This window comes from Thalia democratica, chromosome 2, assembly GCF_965202585.1.
Source record: "Thalia democratica chromosome 2, ktThaDemo2.hap1.1, whole genome shotgun sequence".
Taxonomy (NCBI): Eukaryota; Metazoa; Chordata; class Thaliacea; order Salpida; family Salpidae; genus Thalia; species Thalia democratica.
The window spans coordinates 47,280,430-47,306,403 of NC_139166.1; the positions used below are offsets into that span (position 1 = coordinate 47,280,430).

Sequence of the window (25,974 nt, forward strand, 5' to 3'; positions counted from 1 at the left end):
CTTTAAAAAAGAATACCTTAATTTGCTATTTTAAAGTATAGGTCACTACCCAAAGCACTTTAAAACAAACGATTAATTACAAAAAGAGTTCAAATTTTGCAGAAGTGTTGTTAAATGTGCAGTTGTGAACCCATTTGTTTTTCATAGTTCTAACTAGTGTTTTAAAAAACTTATGCCAGTTTGAACTTTACCTTCACAAAAAAAAACATGTATTTGTCCACTCTGATTATTTATCTAATTAATTAACAACTATTCAAAGAGTCATCATTACTTTTATATATCTTAATTTAATCAGCTTATTTTAGAATCGAGTTTGAGTTCAGGCTTTTTATGTCTCTTATTACATTTCTTTAACTTTGGGTATAAAAATAACTTTGGTAATAAACTTGAAATTTTGTAATGTATAGCTTATGGAAGTATTAGATTTTCTATTTAGCAACTAATTTTGATATAAAAACTTAAACATATATATACATTTTTAGTATTTGTTGTTCTAGATTTGTGAAGTTTTTTGTTGTTGTTGTTGTTATTCACAATTACAGTATGGATTTATATTAAAATACAACGTATAAAATACCACTTGAAATTTTTATTAAAAAAGACTTAAGGATGTCAATAGAAGTATATGAGTTAAAAATACTACAAAAAATGTATTTTAGGTAAGAAAATGTTTAGAGTTTTTTTTTATTTGTTATGATAACATATTACTTGAGTTCTTTTATTATAAAGCTACTAACTAAATTTGATATTTCTTATGTAAATCACTAAAAAATTTAATTCTGTTCAAGCAAAAATAAAATATTGTATCAAAAAATTAGAAAATCAACAAGTTTATTTAAAAGTTTGCTGTTGTTTGTATCTTATCTGCTTGTAGTTAACAACTGATAAAATAACTTGTTAATTTTGGATTCTTTATACTAATGTAGTTATAAATTTATTAACCTTTTAAAAATAAAAGTTTATATAAATATTGAAAGAAAAAAGCTGTCAATTATTTTTTTTTTAGTTTTGTTGTATTTATTATTGAAAATGGATGAAATTATTCATCAGTTCAATTTAGCAATGGATCCTAGGTATCACAAAGATGCTGAAAAAAGACTTCTAGAAGTTAGAATTTTTTATAAGTAAAGTTTCTATGTTACAGAAATTAATAATTTTTTTATTAAATTTTTAAAAGTCTAATGAATAACTGTTTTGTTTCTTATAACTTTTTACTGTTTAAAAATTGCCGCAATTGAATGTAAAAAACTTCAACTGGTTTATTTATTATCTTAAGTTTTGTATTAATTTAGTTACGATTTTTACGAGTAAAAATATTAGATACGTTTTTATTTATCTTGGCTTAATATTATAGAAATATTTTTGTAAATACTCAAAGTAATTTTTTAATAGTATTAAACTTTAACAATTAATATACAACTAATAAGCGGGAAACTACTAAGATTTTAATAACTTAACATATAAAAAAAAGTTTCATTAACTTTCCTACCTGTTTGCATTATGATACATTAATAAAAAACTGCAGATGAGCAAAAATACTGGGTTTCCTGAAGCTGTATTGAAAATTATAGTTTCACCAAAAGTGGATTTTCATGTATGCCAACTAGCAGCTATTTTTCTGAAAAACTTGTGTATAAGAAGCTGGGTAGAGCTTAGCTGTGTTATAAGCCAACATGACCAAGAATATATCAGAAAAAATATTGTCAATGCTATTGTTGTTATTTCTAATACCACTTTAAGGTTACTTATAGTTTTGGTTTTTTAATTCTTTTAATACAAATAACAAAATAGATTTATAATAAAGTTTGTAAGTTATGGTTTATTTTTAATTTTATTACTAATACAAGGTAAACATTTATATGTTTTTAAGTTTTAAATTTTTATTCGTATTATAACTTGATTAACAATTTAGTTTATCAATACTTTTTATACAAATGGATTATACTGATTAATGTATACTCATTAAACTTATACTGAGTAAAAGTTTTAGTTTTAAAATGACACAATTGATCTTAATTGGTTTTTCTTTCTAAAAACTTGTATAACCGTTTTCAGAAAACAGTTATTAGTGATTGTAGAAACTATTTCACAATGTGAATATCCTGAAAGTAGTATGAATTTTTTAAATGAAGTGAAAAGATTGTTGCTTCTTGAAAATGCTAATCATTTTTTTAGTATTCTTTCCATTTTTTATACTGTTGTAAAAAGTTGTAGGTAAGCAATCCTTTTTTGTTATTGTAGAGTACTTTTAATATTTTCCCTCAAGCTTTATAGTTTAAGCAAAGTAAATAACGAACTGTATTATAACTTTATTTGTAAATAAATTATTATTTTATACAGGGTAGATGATCGAGATTTAATTAACTCTCATTTAACTTCAATTTTTCCAATGTTATTTAAAATATCACATACTTTGTTACAACAAACTTTTACTCCTGACTCAGTATTGATTTTGAAACAAATTATTAAAATTCTCTACTACTTTTCAACAGTGAGTAAATTTTGAGAAACTTTTATTTACACTTTTTAGCCAAAACTCAGTTTCAGTTTTAAATCTAGCTGCTTTGTTTGAATTAAGATAATAAGTTTTATAGCTAACGAAAAAAAAAGTTTGTAATATTTAGACTAATTTTTTTATTATTAAAAAGTCTATTTTTTATCATTTTTTTGCAAATTTTGATTGAAAAAACTTTATACAAAATAAGGTTGAAGTAAGAACTGTATAAAATAATTATTCTTGAAACAACTAATATTTAAAGAATAATTATGTTTGATTGAAGCTTAAAATTTAGTAACCTTATTTAGCTGTAGTCAAATTTCATTAAGTTAGTGCAGAATATATATACAACTACATTTAATTATATAATAATCTGACAGTTGGAGAATTCATTAAAAGTCATATCTGATAAGGAATTAAATAACATTTTAAAATTGTCTAAAGTCTTAATGCGACAGCCTTCTATTTCAGAAATACAGCAGGTAATAGTTTATATCACTGTAATTTCGGTGTTGTTTTTAAAATATCTAACACATATTTTTATGCTATTTTTTATGCTTTATATAACTAAATGTAGTATAAGTTTTAACGATTAATTAAATATAAACTTTTTGTTTCATTACAATCAATAAAAGTGATTTTTAGTTTTGCACTAAATTGTAGTGATAGCTAAAAAAGTAGTAGTTTATGTTACTATAACTATTTTAAAAGTCTTATTAGTTAAACTTACTTATAGTTTTGTAAGTAGTTTTTCAAATCACTGTAATAAAAAAACTAAGTTAAACATATTTAAAAAAGGTAAATATTTTATAATCTGTTAAAATTGTGATAAGTTTGAACTTTAATGTTTAAAATTGTTATAGTTTGTTATTCAAATTTTTTTTAAGTATAGAATATGTCATCAAGATAAACAAATTGCTTAGTTTATAGTCTAAAAACCAGTATCTTGTGTTTATTGTTGTCATATTACTAATGTTAGGAGTGATTAAAAATATATATCAATAAAATAAGCTAACAAGCAAAAATATACATTACTCTATAGCCTATAGTTATATATAAAGAAAAACAAAAGCAGTATTGCAGTTGTATCAGGTTCAATTTCTAACAATAACTTGATCAAATTTAGATCTCCCTGAATGTTTAATCAAAAATGAGATAAAATTACCCCTGAATAGTTAATTAAAAACAAAGTTTAATTAAAAACGTATTAGTAAATGCATGTAAATTAAAACTAAACAATCATTTGAAAAATTAAGCCACGAAAAATAAAGTACTCAAACATGTATTTTGATTATTGTTAAACTATAACTTATAAAAGTTTTTTAAAAACAACTGTTTTTAGTTTATAAGTCAGGTTTTTAGCTTTAGGTAATTCGAGTTTACATGAATGACTATAACATAGTCAGGAGTTAAATAATCAGAGCAATTAACTAAAACTAAACTGTTGTCTCATCTTTGATGTGATGTCTTGTGTTTGAAATATAGTAAATGAACATATGGAAATTCTATATAAAAAACTGTAGTAAATAAACATTTCCAAACATAGTTTTCATTTTGGGATAAACGAATAGCCAATAATTATTTAGGCATAATATCTAAGTTAAACAAATTTATATTAAGTTTTCAGTAACAGACAACTCAATACAAGAATATGTAGTAAGTCAGTGTTGCTACTCACTCAGGCTACTCAGGATAACTCAGGTTAGTATAAAAAAGGGTAATTAAGGCCAGCCCAGTATAGATATTAAAAAAAATCATTATTTTAAATTTTACTGACTCAGGTTTGTTTGAAATTTTTTGCAAAACTTTTGGTATTTCGAGAATTTTATTACTTACTTTGAATTATTTTAACAGTCATCTAGTCATCAAGTAATTTATTTGAATATTAAAGCTTGATTAAAAGTTTTATTTTCAGTTTTCGTTTCTTAAAAAAGTAAGAAACGAAAACTGAAAATAAAACTTTTTTTCATACACTAATTTGATGTAACCCAGAATCTCATTTTTATTTAAAGAGCGTCAACCCTGGTAGATTAACAATGCTTATTTAATATAATAATCTGTAGTAGGTGAACAACTTCCTAATGTCTTCGGTATAATCTCATTTTATTAACTCAAGTACAATTTTTATATAATGGTGTGACAATTAAATACTTGTTGCTAAGATCTCTTTGAAGACTACTTATGGGCGCAATCAGTATTTTTTATTTTATTTGAATAAGATATTTAAATCCTTAACAAATACCATGTCTTTTTTGTGTTTATAGATTATTAATGTAAATAGAAAAATAAAATCTCTAATAATTAGATATACATATGAATGACATAAATATATTTCTTCAGCTTTACATTACAGTTTTTCAATACTTTTACAACCTTTAATTTTTTTTACTTTGGTTTAGTAATATGACTGTTTTTATTATAGGTAGTCAGCAATGAAGTGTTTTGGAAGGTGAAAAAATGGTCTTTACGGCTATTAGTAAATTTGAACAGAAAGTTAGTCATGTTTTTTAGTTTTATACTGTTTTTATTTATTAAAGTAATTAAAATTAGACAACCTTACATCTGTAAACAATCTGTAAATAGACAACATGTACGTACAGTACATGTATACAAATGTAGTTTAGTATCAAAAATAGAACATTTTTGCAAATGAAATTGAAAAAATAAAATTGTGCTGGTTTTAAAAACAAAATTAGTCTAACCTGACTAAAGTATTCTAATAAAAGGTTTTAATTCTGTTTTCTATAGTTTAAAATAAGCCGTATACTTAAATAAACTTTAAAAATCATTAAAACTAATGTTAAAATGTGAAAAATTATAGTGTTAGAATCATAAAATAAAATTTGATTCATTAATTTGAAGAATTATTTTTATCAATTTTAAACTACATGAAACTTTTGCTTTCAAATGATTTAAAAAAAAAATCTAGAAAAATTATATATTCTTAATCCAAATATTTAAGTCCAAAAAAAGTTCTCATATTGTTGACATAGGTTGATAGACTATAATATATCTTATTTAATTTTTAATATTTGGATGATTAAGTTATTGTACGTTATGATAATTTTTTAATTTTTTTACTTACTTTGATTATTTTAAATAGAAATATATTATAATAAACAATGCAGTAGTGTTTTTAGAATTGAACTTTACTGACTTATATGAAAAAAGGTATTATAAAATTTTTAAACGTTAGTAGCTATAACATGTAGTATTAAAGTTTACTGAGTAATAATTTTTAGAAAATATCTCTAACTAAATTAGAGTTAAGTTACTAAACGTTTAAAAAAAATTGTTAAATATGTCATAATAGCTATATTAAGTATTTACGTAAATGATCTATGTTTTAAACTAAAAAAAATCAGAAGTAGTATTTTATAGGACTAAAGAGGTTAAAAGCTGAGCTATGTTATTTTGTTGTTTGTTTAATATAGTTAACTTATTTATACAGCTTTTAAGGTTTTACTTTTATTAATTTTTATTATATATTGTACTCCATAGTTACATTTGACCAGTTAAAACTAATAAAATTACTTAAATAAAATAATAAAAGTTAGAAAAAAAAGCAGAGAAGTTTCGTTAATGAATGTAGGTTTATTTACTATGGGCTATTTATAAAAAAACGCCTTAGAAGCGGTATTAAAGTCTTATGTACTGATAAGTATTACAGTAAAACTAAAACAGCTAGATGATGTACAATCTTTTTAAAAACTATTTAGACTAATCTAATTGAAATACACTAAACAAAGTAAGTAAGTAATTAAGCATTAGTTTCTGTTACGCCTAATTACAAGACTTATTTTATTTATAACGTTTTCAGGTACTCAAATGAAGATTGTTCAAATGATCCTGGTTACATAACTTGTAAAAATATGTTTATAAATGAGTATGCAAGTAAGTTTATCTTTTATAGTTATTTTGATTAGTTAATTAACATATATAAGGTTTGATCTGAAGCTCTTAGTTTTGCTTTATACTTGGTTTATATATTTTTTCGAGTATCTTGTTAATTAACCTACATTTGGTGTTTCTTCCTTACATAGACAAATATAATTTTAGAACCGTTCATGATGGATTGCCTAGAATACTTGAATCAGTTTATTCAAGGTGTGGACATACCTTCTACAATTATAATAGCCGTTTTTGAATACTTGATTGTAACCTTGTTAAACGAATCCACTGTTCAAAACTTAATGCCATATTATAAGGTTATTTTTTATAAAAATTAAAGTTTTGATTTTGTCATGATTGATGTATTTTTTTAAATGCTACCACTATACACTTTTAATATGCTAAAAGTATGTTTATAAAAATATCGATAAATAACACCTATGAATTTATTTTAGTGAACTATATTTTAATTTCGCTTGCAGTGTGCACGTTTTTTTATTAAGTTTTTTTGAAAATCAGAAGTTCTCAAAACAAAAAAAAGGTGTTTAAAACCATATATCTATCATTATTCATTTATGCCTATCACTTTGTGTAGTTGTGAACTACTTAGTAATAGTTTATCAATCAAAAAAGAAAGTAGTAGTTTTCTGTTTTAAAATGGAGCTAAAAATAGTTGTCTAAGATTATTAGACGTGGTATTATTTGTCATTTGGAAAATCATTTAGTTAAAAATATTCAAGCTATTTACAAAGAATCGTACACTAAATTGTAAAAGTCAAAGCTGGTTTTAAGCATAAGTAAATACTATTAATAAACTTGTATGTAATGAGCATTTCCTTAAATTTTTCTTCTGCACTTTAAAAAAGTTATTTGTTTTGTACAAAAAAGAAAATTTACCAAATGAATAAAAAATAATTCAATTTTTGTTCTAAATTGATCTTTTGTTGCCCTAAAAGGTTATTAGAAAAAAAGATTATTATTTATTTAGAATTGCAAAGTTAGTGCAGTTGAAAAAAAAAAATTATTTTAAATAAAAATCAGTTACAAAATAAAAGTATGTGTATAAATTTGCTTTAGTATAACCAATAGTTATGGTAACATAATTAAAGCTAGGTTTTCATTGTTAAACATAAATTCTGAACTATCGATTACAAAAAATGATAGTCTTTAAGTCTTAAACTAAAAATACCATTTTGCGACGTTGAAGTTTAGATTGTAGTTAATAATTAATTAATTTGTAGTTCTTATAATTTTAATCAGTTGTAAACACAAATATCAAAATATTAGGATCTGATTGAAAAAGTTATTTTGCCAATGATTTCGTTAGATGAAGAATATATGCAGATGTGGCAAGAAGATCCGCAAGAATACACTTTGATGAGACTAAGTAATTTGTTTATACAAAATATTTTATAATGCAGTCCCGCAGTTGTTAAATAATTTTAAAAAGTAATTACTGATTTTTCTTTAAAAGCGAAGGAAAGTAATGTTTTAAATAATATTAAATTGGCTTAGTAAATTATCAGCAGTGTATTTTCAGTTATCAGTATTGCTTTTTATTTCAGTTTTAAAAACTTACTTTAAGCAAGTGTATACAAAACAAGAAGTAAGTAGTAAAACCTCACTAATCACCGTTTCACTTATAAAAAACAATTAATTAAAGTACACTATAAGTATATATATTTTTGAGTATGCTTTGTGAAATTACTTTTTATGATGTCCTTGGTCGTTTATCAAACAAAGCTAACAACTTATCTTGCAGGTGTTGTTTCTGAAGACTTTTGTTCGGTCAATACTTCAGCTATAAAATTTATTTCCATTGCTTGCTGTGACCTTAATGAATATATGCAAGTTACCTTGGATATCTGTTCAAGGTTTTCGTTTTTATTATTATTTTGTAATAAATGTTTAATGACGTTAGTAATTAATAACAAAAAGTATATTGAAAAGAAGACTTAATAAAACAATAGTTAAATATAACATAATTAAAAAGTTAGTCAGACAAAATTTATAAAAAAAATTTCTGAAAAGATACAACCTCTTAAAGAAAAACCATTAACACAAACAAATCTTCATTAATTAAAACTTTGACAGTTATTGACCTATGTTCTAAAGGTTTATAAACATTTTTAAATCTTGTGCAGGTGTTATCAATACTCAATTTTTTATTCAACAATCCAACAATAAATTTTCAACTTGTTCATTATTGGCATTTTGTTTTCCTTCATTGTTTCAATAAAAGCAAAAATAAAGTTGTTATTGACACATTGTCATACTGCTTCATTCGTTTCATGACACAAAATTTACTTTTATTTGCTTTTTCTGTATTTTTTTACCAAGTAATAAGGCTATAGGGGACGTAAACCACTTTTTTAAGTTAGTTTTTTTTTATACATTAAAAACTAAACAACTAGTTGCTTTTTACTGTTTTTAAAGTTTTTCAGTAACTTTTTACATATAAGCCATTAAAGTTTGAGGTTTCAAAATATTTCTATAAGGAGGTGCAAACTAAAAAATGCGAAAATACAATATTTACTTTAAAATTATCTGCTGAAGTTTTGAGCAGTTATTTAAGATTTTTACAGTCTAATTTTTAATGAAATATAAAAATATTGTAAAAATACAACTTTTTTTAATCGAAAACAAACAAAAAATTTTTTTTTTGCTAAATTTTTGTCATAATTTTTTTATTTTATCTACAAAAATTCCCTTCTACATGTTATTCGTAATATCAAAAATAAAATTTATACTTTTTTCAAAGTAATTTGCTTTAAAAAGAAAGATGATTAAGATAAAAGTAATTTTTGAAAATTATATTGACCAGCCATGACTTTTTTACATTATAAGTTTAAAATCGAAAATTTTTTACAAAACTGGTTATATCTCAAAAATTAATCGATTTTTTATCTATACAAAGTGTCTTATAGTATATAATTTAAACTTTCAAATAAGAGTCAAAGTTAATTTTTGTAGAAAAAATCCCCTTATTGCGTTTATGTTTTTTTTAATAAACTAATTCACCTTTGTATACTATATCTAATGTTCTGTAACGAAGTTGACTGAATTGAACATCATTAATCTATAATTTTTTATTGTTATTTGATTATTAGCTAGAACGTTATATTAGGTAAATAAGTAATATAAAACTGTAGTTAGCATAAGGTTTAAGATTCATTTGAAATTTTTTCGTTATCAAGATCCTGTACAGTTCTAGTTTGTGGGTCTGATAGATCAGTATTTAACATATTAACTAAAGTAACAATCTTTTTTTTTATATGCAATAGTTTAAAGAAGCATATATAGATAAGTTTCTACAATAATTTAGTTGATTGTTTAGTTTAATTTTTGAGAATAATATTTGAAAAAAAGTTGAATTTTATAAAGATGTTTTCAATCCTCGAGTTTTGATGAAAATAGCTTTCAAAACGAAGCAATTTTGACAGTTTTCGGTACTTTAGAAGCTCACAGCCTTCAACAAGTCATACCAGCTGAAAATCTTGCTAACGAAATATTGTTTCCAGCATTGAAAAGCAAAATTAATTTTGTGAAAGCCAGGGTAAGTTTTTAGCATAAAATTTTCGGAAAAAAAAACTTTGTTTATACTATAGTGTTATTTTTAAAAAGAACAAGATAAATTTACAAACGAAAAACTACAAACTAAAGCTATTCACAAACATTGCAGGCTTGCTGGGTGGTAAAGAACTTTCACGAGTATGAGTATAGCAAAGAAACATGTTTTGAACTTGCAAACACTCTGGTAGAAATAATCGCCTGTCACAAAAATCACATACCTACCAGGGTGGAGGCGGCTTTCGCGCTTAAAAGTCTTCTGGCTGTCCAGCGTCACCTCGGACAATGGAATCCTGATATTAAAAATCTTGCAAAAAGTTAATATTAACTATTTATGACATACTAATACTACCTAATTGGTCTGTATAAACATTGCATCATCTTAGTGAATTAACTAAAACAACCTTAAACTATTTACCTCAACTCTAAAAATGAGGAAGTTTTCTATAAGATTTCTTAAATTATTTTTAACAGATAGTGGTTTGTTGTTTGACATATACTAAGTTATGTCAAGCACTTTACTTATTTAGTATAGAGTTTGTTAATCAACTTTTAAATACTTTTCAAAACAATAAATATCTATAAAAATATCAACACTAGAATTTACTTTAGTTTTTGATTTTCTTAAATTAATTTTGTTTTTCAATAACTGAGAGTCATATTAGTTTAATGCTAAAGTAGTTTTTTAGTTTCTGATATAGAATCTGAAATAGTAATGATAAATTTAAAATATATTAAAACTCTAAGTCAAAATAGCTTCTTACCGCTAGTTGAAAATTAACATGTGTTTGTAGGTCTGTTAGATCTAATCAGCTCAACTGAGTACAGTGAATTAACGTTTGTTGTCGGTAACATATTCAGCTACTTCATAACTGAAATCCAACCGTTTACTTCTGAAATCACTAAAGCTCTAGTTAGTTTTTTTGTTTTTTTAGAATAAACTTATAAAAACAAAATTTTACGCTAATAAAGCTCAAAAAAGTTTCAAAATTTATTATCTTTTTTTTTTTGTAAAATCGCGAAAATAGAGCGGTTTTAATAGGAAAATTAATTATAATAAGACAAGGTATTTAAAAAAGTTTTGTGTGAATAAAGTATTTTACAAACTTAAAATAACACATTTTTTTAAGAGTGGATAGATTGTATTGTTGATTATTATCTTTTTAAGGGTCTTAAATTAAAAAAAACATATTATTCCACACTAAATGTAGTATAAAAAATTTTCTTGATCAAACATTGTGCAAAGTATTTACTTTTTGTATACCTTTAGGTCTTATTTAATTCCTTTTAAAGCCTATGGTAAGAGAAAATTGTAGTATTATTATGATTTTAAAGAAACTTATTTGAAAAGGAGCAAATTGTAAAAAGTTTTACTGCGCTGTCTTTAAAAGTATGTACCGTATTGCTAATGACAAAACTTAAAAAAGATTTGGCAACTGTTTTAGTCGGTAAGCCAAATTTACGAGAAAAAGTCATTCGCGGGCCCTGTATTTTTATACTATAAGATAAGAATAAAAATTTATAAGCAAGATATTATTTATTTTTTTATTTATAAAACACTACCGGAACATACTTCATAGTATTTGCAAAAGCTTGTATTTTTTTTACAAGTTTTTTACATTGTGGAAAATACGTCGCGGGCCTGAGGTTTCTGTTGTCGACCTTGACATTACCCAACCTTAATTTAAAGAGTTAAAATGATAAAACAACGTTATGTTCATAACATCTTGTGAAGAAGTACTCCGTTTTTAATTTCCCATTCAGTCCCTGCAGGTAAGAGATGACCTCTTTGTGCTCATTTCGTCCAAAAAGTACTTTGTGTCCATGTTGTTGCTGACAAGTTGCTTTCTTTTACCAACCTATTTTTACTATAGCTCACTTTTGCTTTCCAATTTCTATAACACAACAGATATTGCTGTAAGCAAAGTTAAAGCTAATGTTGAAAATGTAAATATATTCCTCTAAAAAGCTGCTGTCATCACTTTTTTCAAATGTTAAGAAGATACTTTTCCTCTACAACATCTTCCCTACCGACCATCGGATGTTCCACGTTGATTGTATACTCTACAATGACTGGATATTCCACATTGACTACTGGATGTTCTACGTTGGATGGATGTGCCACATTAAATGCATGCCTGATTACAGCTAGTAATTTCATCAATTCAGCTACGCAGTTCTTAGCAAGCACATGATCATCTAGCTTTTTTTGTGCACAATGGAGTTGCTGGACTCCTGCATGATCAATACTTACATTTGACCCACACTCAACCGCCTCTCACTTTCTGATAAACGCTGGCCATATTTCTTTATTATCTCCTTAGTCAACTCTTGGTCGAATTAGCGGTGTTTTATCTGTAAAACCTCGAATGAAATGATCGACCGATTATGCACATTGCTGTGAATTTTAAGAAGGCTACTTACAACGGTGCTTGATACGTCCGGCATTTGATAATTACATCCATGAGTTGAACAGTCAATGATAACCATAATACTCAGTTATTTATAATCGTTCATGAAGAATATATCCTTATTTAATTAGTTAATTTTAGCTAGTTTTAAATAATCAAAAATTGGTAAAGGTAATAACATTAATGTAATAAATACAACAAGCTACATAACTCTACACCTTGGAATAACACAAAATTAAAAAAAGGTCCAAAAGTTTTGCTCTTTAGTGAACAATGGGTTGAACGATGAAGTGGGAGGCAAAGGCGACGGAATCAGTTCGAACAAAAAAAGAGACATGGCCCAAGGAGTTCTAGCGTCCATAAGCACGGTTATACAAATAACTCATGATGATGTTGATGCCCTTCGAGAAATGGAACTCATTGTTTTACCTGTAATCAGAAGTATTCTTCACAACGAAGTTGTTTGTAAGTTTTTGTTTAACTTAAGTAAACACTTTAAAATTGTGTTCGTTTTTCTTAAATTTATTCCTTTAGTTTGTACTGTGTGGTGTTTTTATTCTATTTAAAAATACTTTTTCTAACTAAAGTTTAAAATTAAAACATGTTATAGCTACTACTATTTATTTTTCGTTTTGTTTAATTAATTCTTTTATTTCATAGTCTTTTAAAGGATATCATTCCTTGTGTATGTTATGATTTTAAGTACAATTTAAACTTTTATACTAGTTTTAATTTGTGTAGACTTCTATGATGAGTTGTCCATGATTGTAAGTGCGTTAACGAAGCAGTCTGTATCAGAGGAATTGTGGCAAGTTTTTCCATTATTATGTGCATCTTTTAAAGTTAGTTAACATAAACTTTATTTGACTTATTTACTAAACTTTAAAAAAACCCTTTTACTTTGTAAATATATTTCACTCACTAGACTTCTATAAGTTTAGTTAATGTTGGCAAAACTGTCCTAAAATTATTAAATTGTTGTAAGTAAATGTGTAACTGATAGAAGACCTAACAAAATTTACTTTTTGTAACAAAATGATTTTTTATTGTATATTTAGATTTAAAGTTTCAAAAATTATTTATTTATTAAATAATTCTTTAATGTATTATTGCTTTATTTTTAGTACTCACTTGATACAAAAAAGCATAAATCATATGTCTTATACCAAAATAAAATTGTCTACTTGCTTCAAATTTTTATAAGAAATATAAACTTAAAAGGTAAACTTTTTGAGTTATTTTATTTAATTAATTTTAAAGAGCGATTGCATCATAAACAATATTAAAAATGATTTTGACTAGATTTAGTGATAAATTTATTTATGATGCAGATGGAAAATTATCTTTAAACTATTTATAAGCTTTTAAGAAAGATTACGGATAGTTTTTTTACTAAAACAAAACAGTTATAGTTTATTTTTGAAATTTTTATTTTTCTATGAATGTTGTTTTCGTTAGATTAGAATTATGATAAATGATTCAAAACAAAACATCTTACTTTTAAATTTACTTTGTTAGGACTTAAAATGCTGTAGTTTTCTTTATAATACTTTATTGTTTTGTTAATTAAGAGATCTAGTTTGTAAAAATTGATAATTATATAAATTATTACAAGTGAAACTACAAACAAACAAAATACACGTTTAAAAAGGTAATTTATGAGAAAATAATAATTGGTCAACTAAAAAACTAGCATAAAGTTTATGCACTGTAAATTAACATTATTTAAGCACAATAGAATTTTTTTGTTTTGCATTTAAAATCAATTTACAATCATGGATGAACAGTAAGAAAAAATTGGGGTGCAAAGATACATCAACTATATTAAAAATTTTTTTTGATTATCGTATACTATTTCAAATTATATAAAATATTATTTTTTTTGTTTTTACTGCGAACCCCCTTTATTTTTTCATTCGTCTCAACTGCCACTTTTGATCCGAAAACTAAGATATACTATGAGAATGTTTTGCACAGCTTTTAAAAATAGATTAAAACACATTTTTTCATTCTGTCGCAAAAAACTATATTTAAATTATTAGTTTTCAAATATTTATACTAAGTTCCAATGACTAGTGTTGTTGTTTCAGCAGTTTGAGAAGTACTACTAAAACTTGTATTTTTTTTACAGAAAAATTTATCCAAAACAATCTATTACATTGATGACTTTGGTGAATGTGTGTGCAACTTTATTCTAAACGGAAGTTTTGCTATGTTTTCACCAGAGACTGAAAATTTACAAACTATTTTAAGCATTTGTCAACAGGTTAATGTAATTATTAATAAATTTTAGTTATTACTTTTATTAAGCTCGATTTAACTTTAATTATTATTTTTTCTATAGTATAAGCAGTTTATCAACTCAGTTAGTTATTATAGTTATAAATAAACTAATCATTATTTTTAATGCTTTAAAATATTATTGAAGTATAATTTTTATTATTAATTTAAAGCAAATTTCTTACAGGTTATTCAGTATGGCAATGATGAGACTTATTGTATTTCTCAGGCTTGTGCGGCTAATATTCTTTCCATCGTCGTTCTTAAATTTAGAGGTAAAATAAACAAGGTAATTATACAAGTTTCAGTTTTATTTAACTTGTGTTTATTTATATTATAAAATTTTACCTATTAAGGTTAAAGTTAACATCGGCGAAAGTCTATCAGAGCCGAAGCCTGGACTTACGTATTCTGTAAGACCAGCTCAAGTAAAAATAGAACTTTGATTATATCAATTGGAACATCAGACCGTTTATATATTGACGAGTAAAAGTTTTTTTCGATTGAGATAGAGTGGCAAATTTTATTAAAAACGAAACCCGGGTCTCAGTCTACCGAAAGCTTGTGGTCTGATGGTCCAAGTGCTTCATTTAAGCCAGTGGTCTTCAAGCTAAACAAAATTTGTGCATCCTAAATTAAAAATTTTGTGTACCCCAATGTGCGATATCTAGTATAAGTTTCAAATTTCCCGTAATATCTTTCTAAACTTTTTTTTCAAAAGGTTCCCGTTATACTATGGCCCCTCCAACAAGATTTCTCAAAAAACTGCTTAAGACCTTTTTTTTGCTCTTCATCATTAACTCTAGAATATCTAGTGTAAGTTTTCATTATTTTCAAGGTACGACTCATGCACCCCGAAATAAATTTTCTGCACCCAAAGAGTTTCGTGCACCCCAAAATAAATTTTGTGTACTCTACTGTGCACTGGTATTTGAATATCACTGATTTAAGCTATTTAGGAGGTCATATGTTCACTTTGGTTATGTTTTTATCTGTAAATGAACTTCTTAAAGTTGAACTTAATAATACTTACGTTTTTAATTTTCAAATTATATTCAAATACTGTTATAAAAAAAAAAAAAAGTTTTGTTTTTGATTTAAAATTTTTGCGTAGTTTAATTAATAATGAGTTATATTTTTAAACTAGGTCATTCCAAACATTTTAAATATTACGCTGACTGCTCTTATTGGTTTAAACGATGACACAAAAGGTGGCAAGAAGTTTAAGAAAAGTTTACTTTCGTCTGTAAGTGATTTTTTTCTACTGTAGTTCTCATTAGATACTAATAAAAACTTGTTTTAATTTCCATTTTTTTATACACTTTAATTATTAATTTCTATTCTTTTACTTATTCAAGCTATATAGTTTATTAAAAAAACAAGTTCAGTTTACTTAAATTTTTTTTTTATTTAATTTTTAGTTGTTTTATGATACTAAAACAGTAGAAGTAATTATAATCTGTTTTTATTTTGGTTTCAAGTGTAGTTTCTGTAAAATAAGTATCATAGACTAAATTTTTAATTAGACTACTTTATGTTCGAAATAAACACTTAAATTATAGTAAAATTCAACTTCTTTATAACAAAAAGTCGTAATCTTCACAAAAAAATTATAAACACAAAAATTGTCAGAAAAAGTTATACACTTTAAAGTTTAATTTTATTAATTAAACTGATATTTGTTTTATTTCAGGTAATGTCAATATTACTGTATGATTCATCTTTTGTCACAACTTTTTTCAAACATTCAGGAACTCCTAGCTCTTTTTTTGCAAGTTTGCTAAAGGAAACTTTTTGTACTGTTCCTTTATTAGATGGGTAAGTTTAGATATTTTTTGTTAGAATTTTTGTTTATATTTCTTTCACTTTTTTAAGTATTCATACTTAGTGCAACAGTTAGCCAACAAAGTAAATTTTAAAAGTTACATTGTATAAAATTACGCATTACTCGTTTTTGATATTAAAAATAAAAGCTTTTTTGATATAAAAGTCCTACTTTAGTTTTTGTATATGAATTTTTGTTATTGATTGTTAGATTAGTGAATTAAAATGGTTATTGCATAAATATGAAAAGATAGTTTTTTATTTAAAATTGAAAGACCACATATGTACAAACAATGCGCAGAATATACGAAAACAAGTTGTTTGTACTTGGCTTATGTAGCTTGTACTTGAACAGTGATTTTATTCTTGAGTATACCGACCTGCTTCCTTTTCTTCACAAATACGTTCTGCAACTACTGAAAACCCTGGTTCAATTGCACTATTGTAAGTTGAAAACTTTGTTACTTTATTTTTTTTTGTTAGTAAAAAACTATAAATGTTTAGTAAATAAGAATTTATATGTTTTACAGGTAGAGTTAGATTTGATGACATTCCTAAAACAATAAACTGCAACTCTCCTATCTTCTGGCATGGATTATGTCAAGGAAAATTTGAAGTAGTATAGAGTTAAAATAGTTAATTATATAAGTTGTGTAACAAATAAGAACCTTTTTTTTTCAATGATACTTTAAAGAAGTTATTATTTATATTCAAAGTTTGTAATCTATTTTTATATAAAAACTCAATACTTTTTAAGATTTAAATAAATTGAATACTAATATATCAAGGTTGTAAACAAGTATGATAGATTTACACATAGGTTTTTATATATAGGTAAAATATGTGTACTATAGAAATAAATGGCAATAATATTTTTAGTTATATGAAAAATTATATTAAGAATTTTGTACGAAAAACTAGTAAAAATATATTACTTTTATGATATCCTTATAAATTGTGCTAATAAGAAATTAAACATTTGAACATCTAAATTTAAAATGTTCAACTTGTTTCTTTTAGGTTATAAATAACTTTACTTAGCTTTTTTTGTGTGAAACGGAATTCATTTTATTATTAATATATTGTTACTTGCTGGTCATTACAGCTGTAATCAGATAGTATTAAAGTACCATAAAATGATTTTTAGCCTTAGTTTACTGAATTTTATGAACTTTAAAATAATTGCTTTACTTAAAACAAAAAATAAGCTAGTTTCATACATAAAGAAGTATGATGACTTTAAATAGATCAAAAAGTGTTAAAACTAACTAAAAACTTAGTTACTTTTTTTTCGATAACAGAGCTTTGAACTTGATCATGTTGATGTAATAGAAGAAGAAATTTTATTAGTTGAAACTTTTACAAATCCTTTTGATAAGATATTTCTAGATGAATTCATTATTTTCAAAAACTCTTTTCTTAGTCTTAAAGGTTAGTTAGTCTGCATGAAACACAAGTACGGTGGTCTGCTGCGTAACTTCGCATTTTTAACGCAGATAAAAATACAAAGATGACGGCATGTTTAAACTTTGGCTTCAAACTTAAGTTGCTATAAGTAGGACCAAATATAATTTTGCAAGCAGCTTTAGTTAATACAATATTACAATCAAACAATAAGTTGATAAAAATGCATATTTTTGAAAAATTAGAAAAATAGTTTTATTAATACAATTTCGTTAATTATGAATACTGTATTCTTTTCTGAATAACTTTTTAAATGAGGATAAAATATACAAATAAGTTCCCATACTTAACGAATCAGTTAACAAGCTTAAAAAAAATATTCTACTGGGTTGCCACTTTACCTGGAAAAACCTGGAATTTAACAATCTAGGCAAAAAAACTTTAACAATCAAATTTAACAAATTTAACAATCAATTTTAACATGTTAAGTAAAACAAATTTGATTTGACACAAAAAAATCTACTATATAGATAAAAAAAATGTCATCATTAAAAATTTTTTTATTGAAAAACACATTTGAAGTAGCTTTACAGTATCTTTTAAATGTTTTTATAATATTTAACACAGTTTTTTACCTTAAAATTAAGTTTAAACTAAAAATAGACCTAAAAACAAGTACCTTTAAAAACCTGGAGAAAATTTGCCAAAAGTCAGTAGCAACCCTGATTCTATTGAAACATTATGAAGGTTTTTTTTATTAACGTTAGTAAAGATAAAATCTACATCAAATAAATAATTAAATATTTTTTAATTTTACTATAAAAGTTTTTATGAAAGTGCAAATGTTGTTGATATTAACATGAGAATAAATGCAGGAAAATACTGAACTGTTTATTTTCATTCATTTTAAAATAATTTTAACATTTTTAATATACTAAAAAAAATTGTAGTTATACTTTTTTATACAATATTTATTGAATAAAATTATGTTTGTAAAGTTATTATACCAACACTAAGCTTTAAACTAATATTTTTAAAAATACCGAGATTTATTGTCATTATATGAACTTTGCAAAATAACATTATTCTTTGTACGATAAATAACTAAGTTATTGATTTGTAATTATAAAATAATTTACAAACGTCTTATAATATTTTAAAAATATTAAATATAGAATAATACTTTATTACTTATTAAATTTTTAGTTAACGTCAAAATAATTTTTGGCACAAAAGTTTTCTAGTTTTTGGTTTTGATTAATTATAAATATTGTTAGTTAAGTAAATAAAGAGAAGTTAGAAACCAGATTTGTAGTAACAAGTCTTTAAATTCTTAAATTTATTTTTACTGAACTTTTTTTGTTGGTATGCGTTAAAAATAAACAAAAAAGACTTAATGTATAAATCTTTGTTTTTTTTAGTTTAACTTAGATAAATTAAACTTTTTTAAATTTCATAAAATAGTTAATTCTTCTTAATAAATGACTTACTTAACAATTGTTTTGAACAAGTATATTTATATAAAATTTATTAGCTTTTTAAACAATAATTATTTTAGCAAATTAATAAATATTTCTTTTTGATGATATGTTTACTAAACTGTTCTTATTTTACCTATTTTTGTCAGCTTTACAACAAGAAAACATTGATAATGTAGTTAATTCCCAAGATCGTTTAAATAATGATCTTTTAGAATTTGCAGAAGAAAGGGAAGAGTTTTTAAGTAAGTTTGTTGTTTATTTTTTTCGTTCAAACGTTTTGCAGTTTAATTTTACTCGTATTTCCTTTCCTATTTAAAACTCTATGATAAACAGTTATTTAAATGTAGATGACTTTGTTGAAGAACTAAATTTGTTGATGTATTTCTCATAAATTTCTAAATTTTAAAATTAGTTAAGTTATCAATGCGTTAGATTAAGTATTAATGCGTTTTCTATTATCAATTTTTTAATGAGTTATTAACAGTATCTTACTTAACATGCTATTTTTAAATTGTTTTATTAAAAAAACAAATTATTTTATACTTCTAGCACAAATTGATCGGTTTCAGGCTACAACCACGGAACTTTTAGTAGATAACACCAATAGTGAAAATTATTTCTCTAAATAATTGATTATTTTAGTAAATTACTTTATTTATTTATAAACAGTGTTCAAGTGTTTTTATGTTTGATAATTAAAAAAATATATAAAACAATTTATTTTTATCATGCTGATCTAGTCAATGTTTAAAACATTTTTTAAATTTAGAAATAAATAAGTTATAAAAGCATAAGCTGCCTTTCGTTCTTTGAAGAAATTCAAGTATTATTTTTACTCTGAACTTTTAATAGATATTACAAGCTCTATAATACTTTTTATTAGTGCAACATTTAATTATTTATAATAGAACTCATTAAGCTGTTAGAGTATTTTTTCTTCTGGTTTTTATTCAGTGTTAAATATTTTATTGGCTACTTTTAAAAATATTACTTATCTTTCCAAAATAAAAGCGTAAAAGAAATTAGTTAAAAAACAAGAAGTCAAACTACTAACATGTATAAGTATAATTTTAAAAAGCAAAGCTTGCTACTGCATTTAGTTTAACGAATACTGTATAGCATAAACACAAGTGATGTACTTGCTTAATGTGAAAAAAAAAATTAGATAAAATTTATGCCTACTCTTTAGTTGTAATATCGAAAATCTATATAATTAACCTTTTAAATTTTAATAAAAATGAATGTGCTGGTTGTAAATACGCGCAAAAAGACTTAAAAATGCTTTTGTTTGTAGAATAGTGTCCGATATTTTATACACCATATTAGATGCAAACGAAATCTAAAATAATTGATTTTTCTTTCAATTAGAAGTATGATGTACTTCTTATTAAAACACCTTTTAAATTCAATAATGCCACAAACCCTTTAAATATACTTATAAAAACTTTTAGCTTTGCTTATTTGTTTTAGGTTATCAGTCTGTTATTCAAAATTTCATTTTAGTAAACAGAGAAACCCTCTCACAGTGACCCCGAATATTGCTAAACTAAAAAAAGGATTAAGGTTTCATGTAAGTTTGTAAATCTTTTTAAAACAAAATGTTGATATAGCCAAAGATTCTACCAATTGATTTTATTAATGAAATATAAAAGTATTTCTTAAAAAAAAAAATCCAAAATTAAATTCGTATATTTCTATATAAATTTTATATTTTGCTACAAAAATAGGTTTATTTTAATCTAAATAATGAAAAATCTAAAACTCATATTTCAGTTATTTTGTGCTATAACAAATTTCAAATTTAAACTACGATTTATGATAATTGTTAAGTTTTTAAAATTATAAAAAACATTTTGTACTGAAGTTGTTAGAAGAATATCTAAAAAATAAAATACTTTTAAAGATTACGTACGCTAAAACTGTTTGAAAGCTTAGAAAAGACTTTTTTAAATCTTCAAAACATAATCTATGAATTGTAAGGATTTAATCAATAAATACATATACATAATAAATAAAAAAGACATAACACTGAATTATCAAACTACATATGGAAACTAAAAGATGCAAACAAAGATTTAAGTTTAAAAGGGGAAACACTTTGCAGAACTAAAACAAAAACGACATAACATGTGATTTATATAGCCTAGGAAAGTACGAAACTAAAAAAATAAAAAAGAATCATCTCTAATAAAAGAAAGAAAGCAAACCTGCCTTCATGACCAAAATATGTATTTTGAAAGAATAAACAAATTGATCAATAGCAATAAAGAAAACAAAACTAATAAAAACAAAACAGTAGTTGTTTTTAAGGTTAGCTAAGTAAAACTATTCTTTTTTTTTTTTGACAAGTCACGATGTGTATTTTTGTAATTCTTAAAAAAAATTGCTGTTATCTTTATTATTGTTCTGATAAAGCGTTTAATGCGTAGAAACTAATAATCTACTGAATCCAAAATTCGGTTTCGGCCGAATCCTAAATTTCATAGTAAGACTCGAATCCGGACGAATCCTAATTTCAAAATAAGATATATAGTTTTGCGTCTCTATTTAGATGTTATTAATTATTTAATTGTGCCATAAATGACTTGTGACAACGATTGTAAGACTTATATATTTTATTTCACTTTTTTCTTGACTTCTAAAAACTTTATTATGTTATTGTGTCTTTTTTTGGAGAGCCTGTTAGTTAAAATAAAAAATCTCAGTTATAAAAAGGTTTTTTTTTTTGAGATTTTTCATATAAAGGTTAATTATTTATAGAAAGAAAAAAAATCTAGCTTAAATATGTAGCACTAAAGCAGATGCTTTTAGCTATACACTTTTATATTAATATTTTTTTATACATTTAATTGATAAGTTTAAATTTTGACATATATGTATAACTATAAATGTTTCAATATTTTATTTTCACTACAATGTTCTAAAGAAAAAATCTGTTAATAATAAAACCTTAATTAGTTTTTAAAAAAGTTATTTTGTTTTATGTTCTATTTTTTGGAGTGAAAGATCGTTATGAAAACAAAATCTTAAAATAGTTGAAGTTATATCATTTTCTTTAACAATAAGTGGAAACCTTTTATTGTCAAAAATCTTTAATTCGTATATTTCTTTAGCCGCGCATTGGTTGAATGAAAGTTTTGATTGCAAACATCGTGTTTGGAAATGGAGGGTGAGTATACTGACAAAAATATTTGTAAATACATTCAGGATATGCCTAGTTATTGTAATATTACTTTTGATCATGTTCACGTTTTTTTGCGAGACAATGCAAAAAGCACAAACAAAACAAAAAGTCTTGCTTCTTGTTCAAGATATGGATACAGGGTGGAATTCAACATATCTTATGCTAGAGAGACTGTAAAAGCTAAAATAAGGTGTCCAGTAATATGTGGCTAACTATAAAAACGATTAAGATTCGATTATTACAGCTAAAGAATGGCAACTGGTTAATCACATTATTCTACTACCTTTTTTTAATTAAAGGAGTGTAGTAAAAACAATGCATTGCTCTTAAGCTAGATCCTGCATGCAAGATCACTAACGAAGCTTGTTAATACTAATAAAAGTTCAGAAGAACTATCAAATGCTTGTAAAACTTTAGCCAAAACTGTAGGAGAGGATTGCGAAAGAAGGTTCTATTTTAGGGGTGGACAACGTTTTGTTCGGGCTAGATCCAGAAAATTTTTGTTTTTAGCAGGCCGGAGTATTTCGATTTAGTGATTTGCTAGATCCAGTATTTAAGTTAGAGTCCGATCGGATCCGGATGTCGATTTAAAATTAGTATCTAATCAGATCCGGATAATATTTTCAAATTAGGATCCGGCCTGATCCGGATTTAAAAAGGCATTATCCGGATCTGATTGGACACTAATTTTAAATCGACATCCGGATCTGGTCGGATTCTAACTTAAATAAAAGTTTTAGATTTGGCCGGAATCTACTTTATAGATACAGTTGATCACTTTTCTGAATCCTTCTGATTATCAAAAATTTCTCATACTTGACAATTTAAGATGTAGATTGAGAAATGTCAGATGTTTATGTAATGTCTACAAATAGAACTAACATGGTAATTGACAAACGTTGGTATGTAAAATATCAGATTTAAACATATACTTTGCTTTGTGTAATTTGACAAAAAGATATTCCAACTAAGTTAGAACAATCTTAAGACATAATGATTTTTTATCAGTAGACATTAATTTGAAAAGCCATTTTTAAACATGTTTTATGTCAAAATCTTACAGCTTTGTTATGTAAAAGTATGATACAATGTTTTATAAATTTTTTTATATAATTGAACTTAGTGGGTTGGACACTTCTATTGCGGGCCGGTCATTTTAATCTACGGGGCGGATTCTATTATAGTTTAGAGAACGGTCTGGAGCCGTACATTTCCCACCCCTATTCAATACCGATTATAACAACTTAAACATGAATGACAATAAATTATACTTGTCACAACAGCTGTTGATCCACGATATCGACTTTCCTCTTTCCTTTCTTACCTCAAAAATAATGTCAAAGAGCAACTAAAATTTAATGTTACAAAGCATTTCTCTTTCGAGTCTGATCAAAGTGGTGATTCTGCTATATTTCCACTAGAGAAACCAAAACCACAATCCTCTGTAAACTTTGATCCAAAGAAGTTTTCAACTTACTATTCTTTATTTAAAACAGAGTCAAACACAGCTACACAGGAGGACGAGCAACAAGATTTTATTGATGAAGAAATTTAAAAAGAAATAAAGGGGTTTTTTGCTACAGGGAATTTGACTGCAGAAACCAAAGAGGATAAAGTCTTAACTTGGTGGAACTTGAAAAAGATAAAATAACCACATCTTACCAGCTTTACACGGAAATATTTTGCTGCACTCACTATCATCTTCTGTGTATTCTGAATGATTATTTTTTGAAGATGGTAGTTTTTACGAGGAAAAGCTGAATTGGTTGCCTCCAAAGACCGGCAAAAAACTTTATTTCTCCACCACAACTTAAAAAAACAAGAATAGTTATTTGTAGTATAAAAAAGACATTTTTCGCAATTGTAGTTCGTTTTATATTTTTAAACAGTTGCTAAGGTTAATTTATATATCTTTTTTGTAATGATAAAAATGTAATCCTAAGTAGAATTTATAGACTTTTTATTAAAATTGTAATTCATATTCTTTTTTAGGCCTTTACTATAGTTAGTATTACATTCAATTTATTACGGCTTCATGTTATTTTCAATTGCACTTTGTTTTAAAAATATGAACACTTGCAAAAGTTTATGTTCGAATTCGTTTATGGTCACGATAAAAACAAACTCTTAAGTTAAACGTAAAATGTTTTAACTTTGTTTGTGATTTGTTTTTTGCTTTAAGCATTTATTAAAGTCGATGATTTATTTATTTTGCAAAACAAAAGTACAAGTTAATTATTAATGTTGTTTTCCTGGGTATCAAAATACTGAAACTAAGTTTTTGTGTATGTAGCCTGATTTTTTTTTTCAGCAAGACATTCGTTTTTTTGTTCGCTGATAAAATAAATTATTTTTCATTAAAATTTATTAATATATAAACACGTTAAAAATGTTGTTCAAACTTAATTTAGTAAATAAGTAATAATACAATAAATATTTATTATTTATAAACTTGTAATGTAATTACATAACAAGCAGGTTAAATCTTTAGGATTCCAATTCTTAAAATATTCTTAAATATATACTTAAAATATTCGGATTCGGACTCGGCCAAATTTAAAATTAAGATTCGGATCCGGATTCAGCCGAATCCTAATTTGAAATTAAGATTTGGATTCGGCCTAACCCTAATTTGAAAATAAGATTCGAATTCGGATCCGGCCGAACCCAAAATTTTTGGATTCGGTAGATCACTAATAGAAACTATAAAGAACAAAACTTTGTTAGAAAGTTTTTATTTTGTTTTATTAGTTTTAGTACTACATATATATCTTTTACTTGGCCTAAAGTACCGTTATGTTTGAAAGTTTACAAGCTTAAGAACTAAAAAAGTACTCAAATTTTATTTTGTTGAAGTAAGGGTATAAAATCAATTGTTAATTTTTGAATATAATTGAGATACATTTTAAACCCTAGAAATTAACTACTTAGATAAGGTAAGTTTTAAGTTGTCTTATCTTCCGCGGTCAATATTTCTAATCTAAAAACTCTTCAAATCTCCTCGTCACAATTGGTGTATCTTAAGTTTTAGAAGAAATTATTTATTTCTTTTGATTCTTTAAATGCGATATAATAATTACTTTTATTTTTTTTTTATAAAATTTCAAAAATGAAACACATTTTTAGTTGCGGGTCAAGTATGCCTTTGAAAATAGTGTTTAAATGAAAAATCCGTTGTACAATCAGTTAAAAAAGCGACCTGCTTAGGCAGTGGCACTAGACAGAAAAACATTCTTCTTTAGCTCTTTTCGGTTGTAACTTATTTTCTGAAGTTTTTTAAAGTTTAGTTTTATAGTTTTATCGTTATTATTATTTAGCTTTACTTATTAAAATAGTTTTTTATTTTTATATACGCTAAATTGTAGTATTTTTTTAAATTAAGTTTGCCTAAGAAGCTTACGAAAATTATTAGTACAAACAAGTTCAGACAAA

The 25,974-nt window shown here is 24.9% G+C and overlaps 1 protein-coding gene across 1 annotated transcript; it reads left to right on the plus strand.

The window, feature by feature from the left end:
- Positions 1-1,011: 1,011 nt before the first annotated feature.
- Positions 1,012-20,158, plus strand: LOC145829421 (importin-7-like). Its single transcript, XM_082937201.1, has 24 exons — positions 1,012-1,107; positions 1,526-1,740; positions 2,056-2,214; positions 2,341-2,491; positions 2,878-2,979; positions 4,920-4,990; positions 6,318-6,391; positions 6,557-6,705; positions 7,676-7,775; positions 8,151-8,262; positions 9,773-9,944; positions 10,071-10,275; positions 10,753-10,871; positions 12,615-12,834; positions 13,111-13,211; positions 14,501-14,635; positions 14,837-14,938; positions 15,797-15,895; positions 16,343-16,467; positions 16,775-16,917; positions 17,004-17,089; positions 17,775-17,904; positions 19,505-19,600; positions 19,908-20,158. The coding sequence occupies exons 1-24, from the start codon at positions 1,030-1,032 to the stop codon at positions 19,985-19,987; spliced, it is 3,024 nt and encodes a 1,007-aa protein (XP_082793327.1). The 5' UTR covers positions 1,012-1,029; the 3' UTR covers positions 19,988-20,158.
- The last annotated feature ends 5,816 nt before the right edge of the window (positions 20,159-25,974 follow it).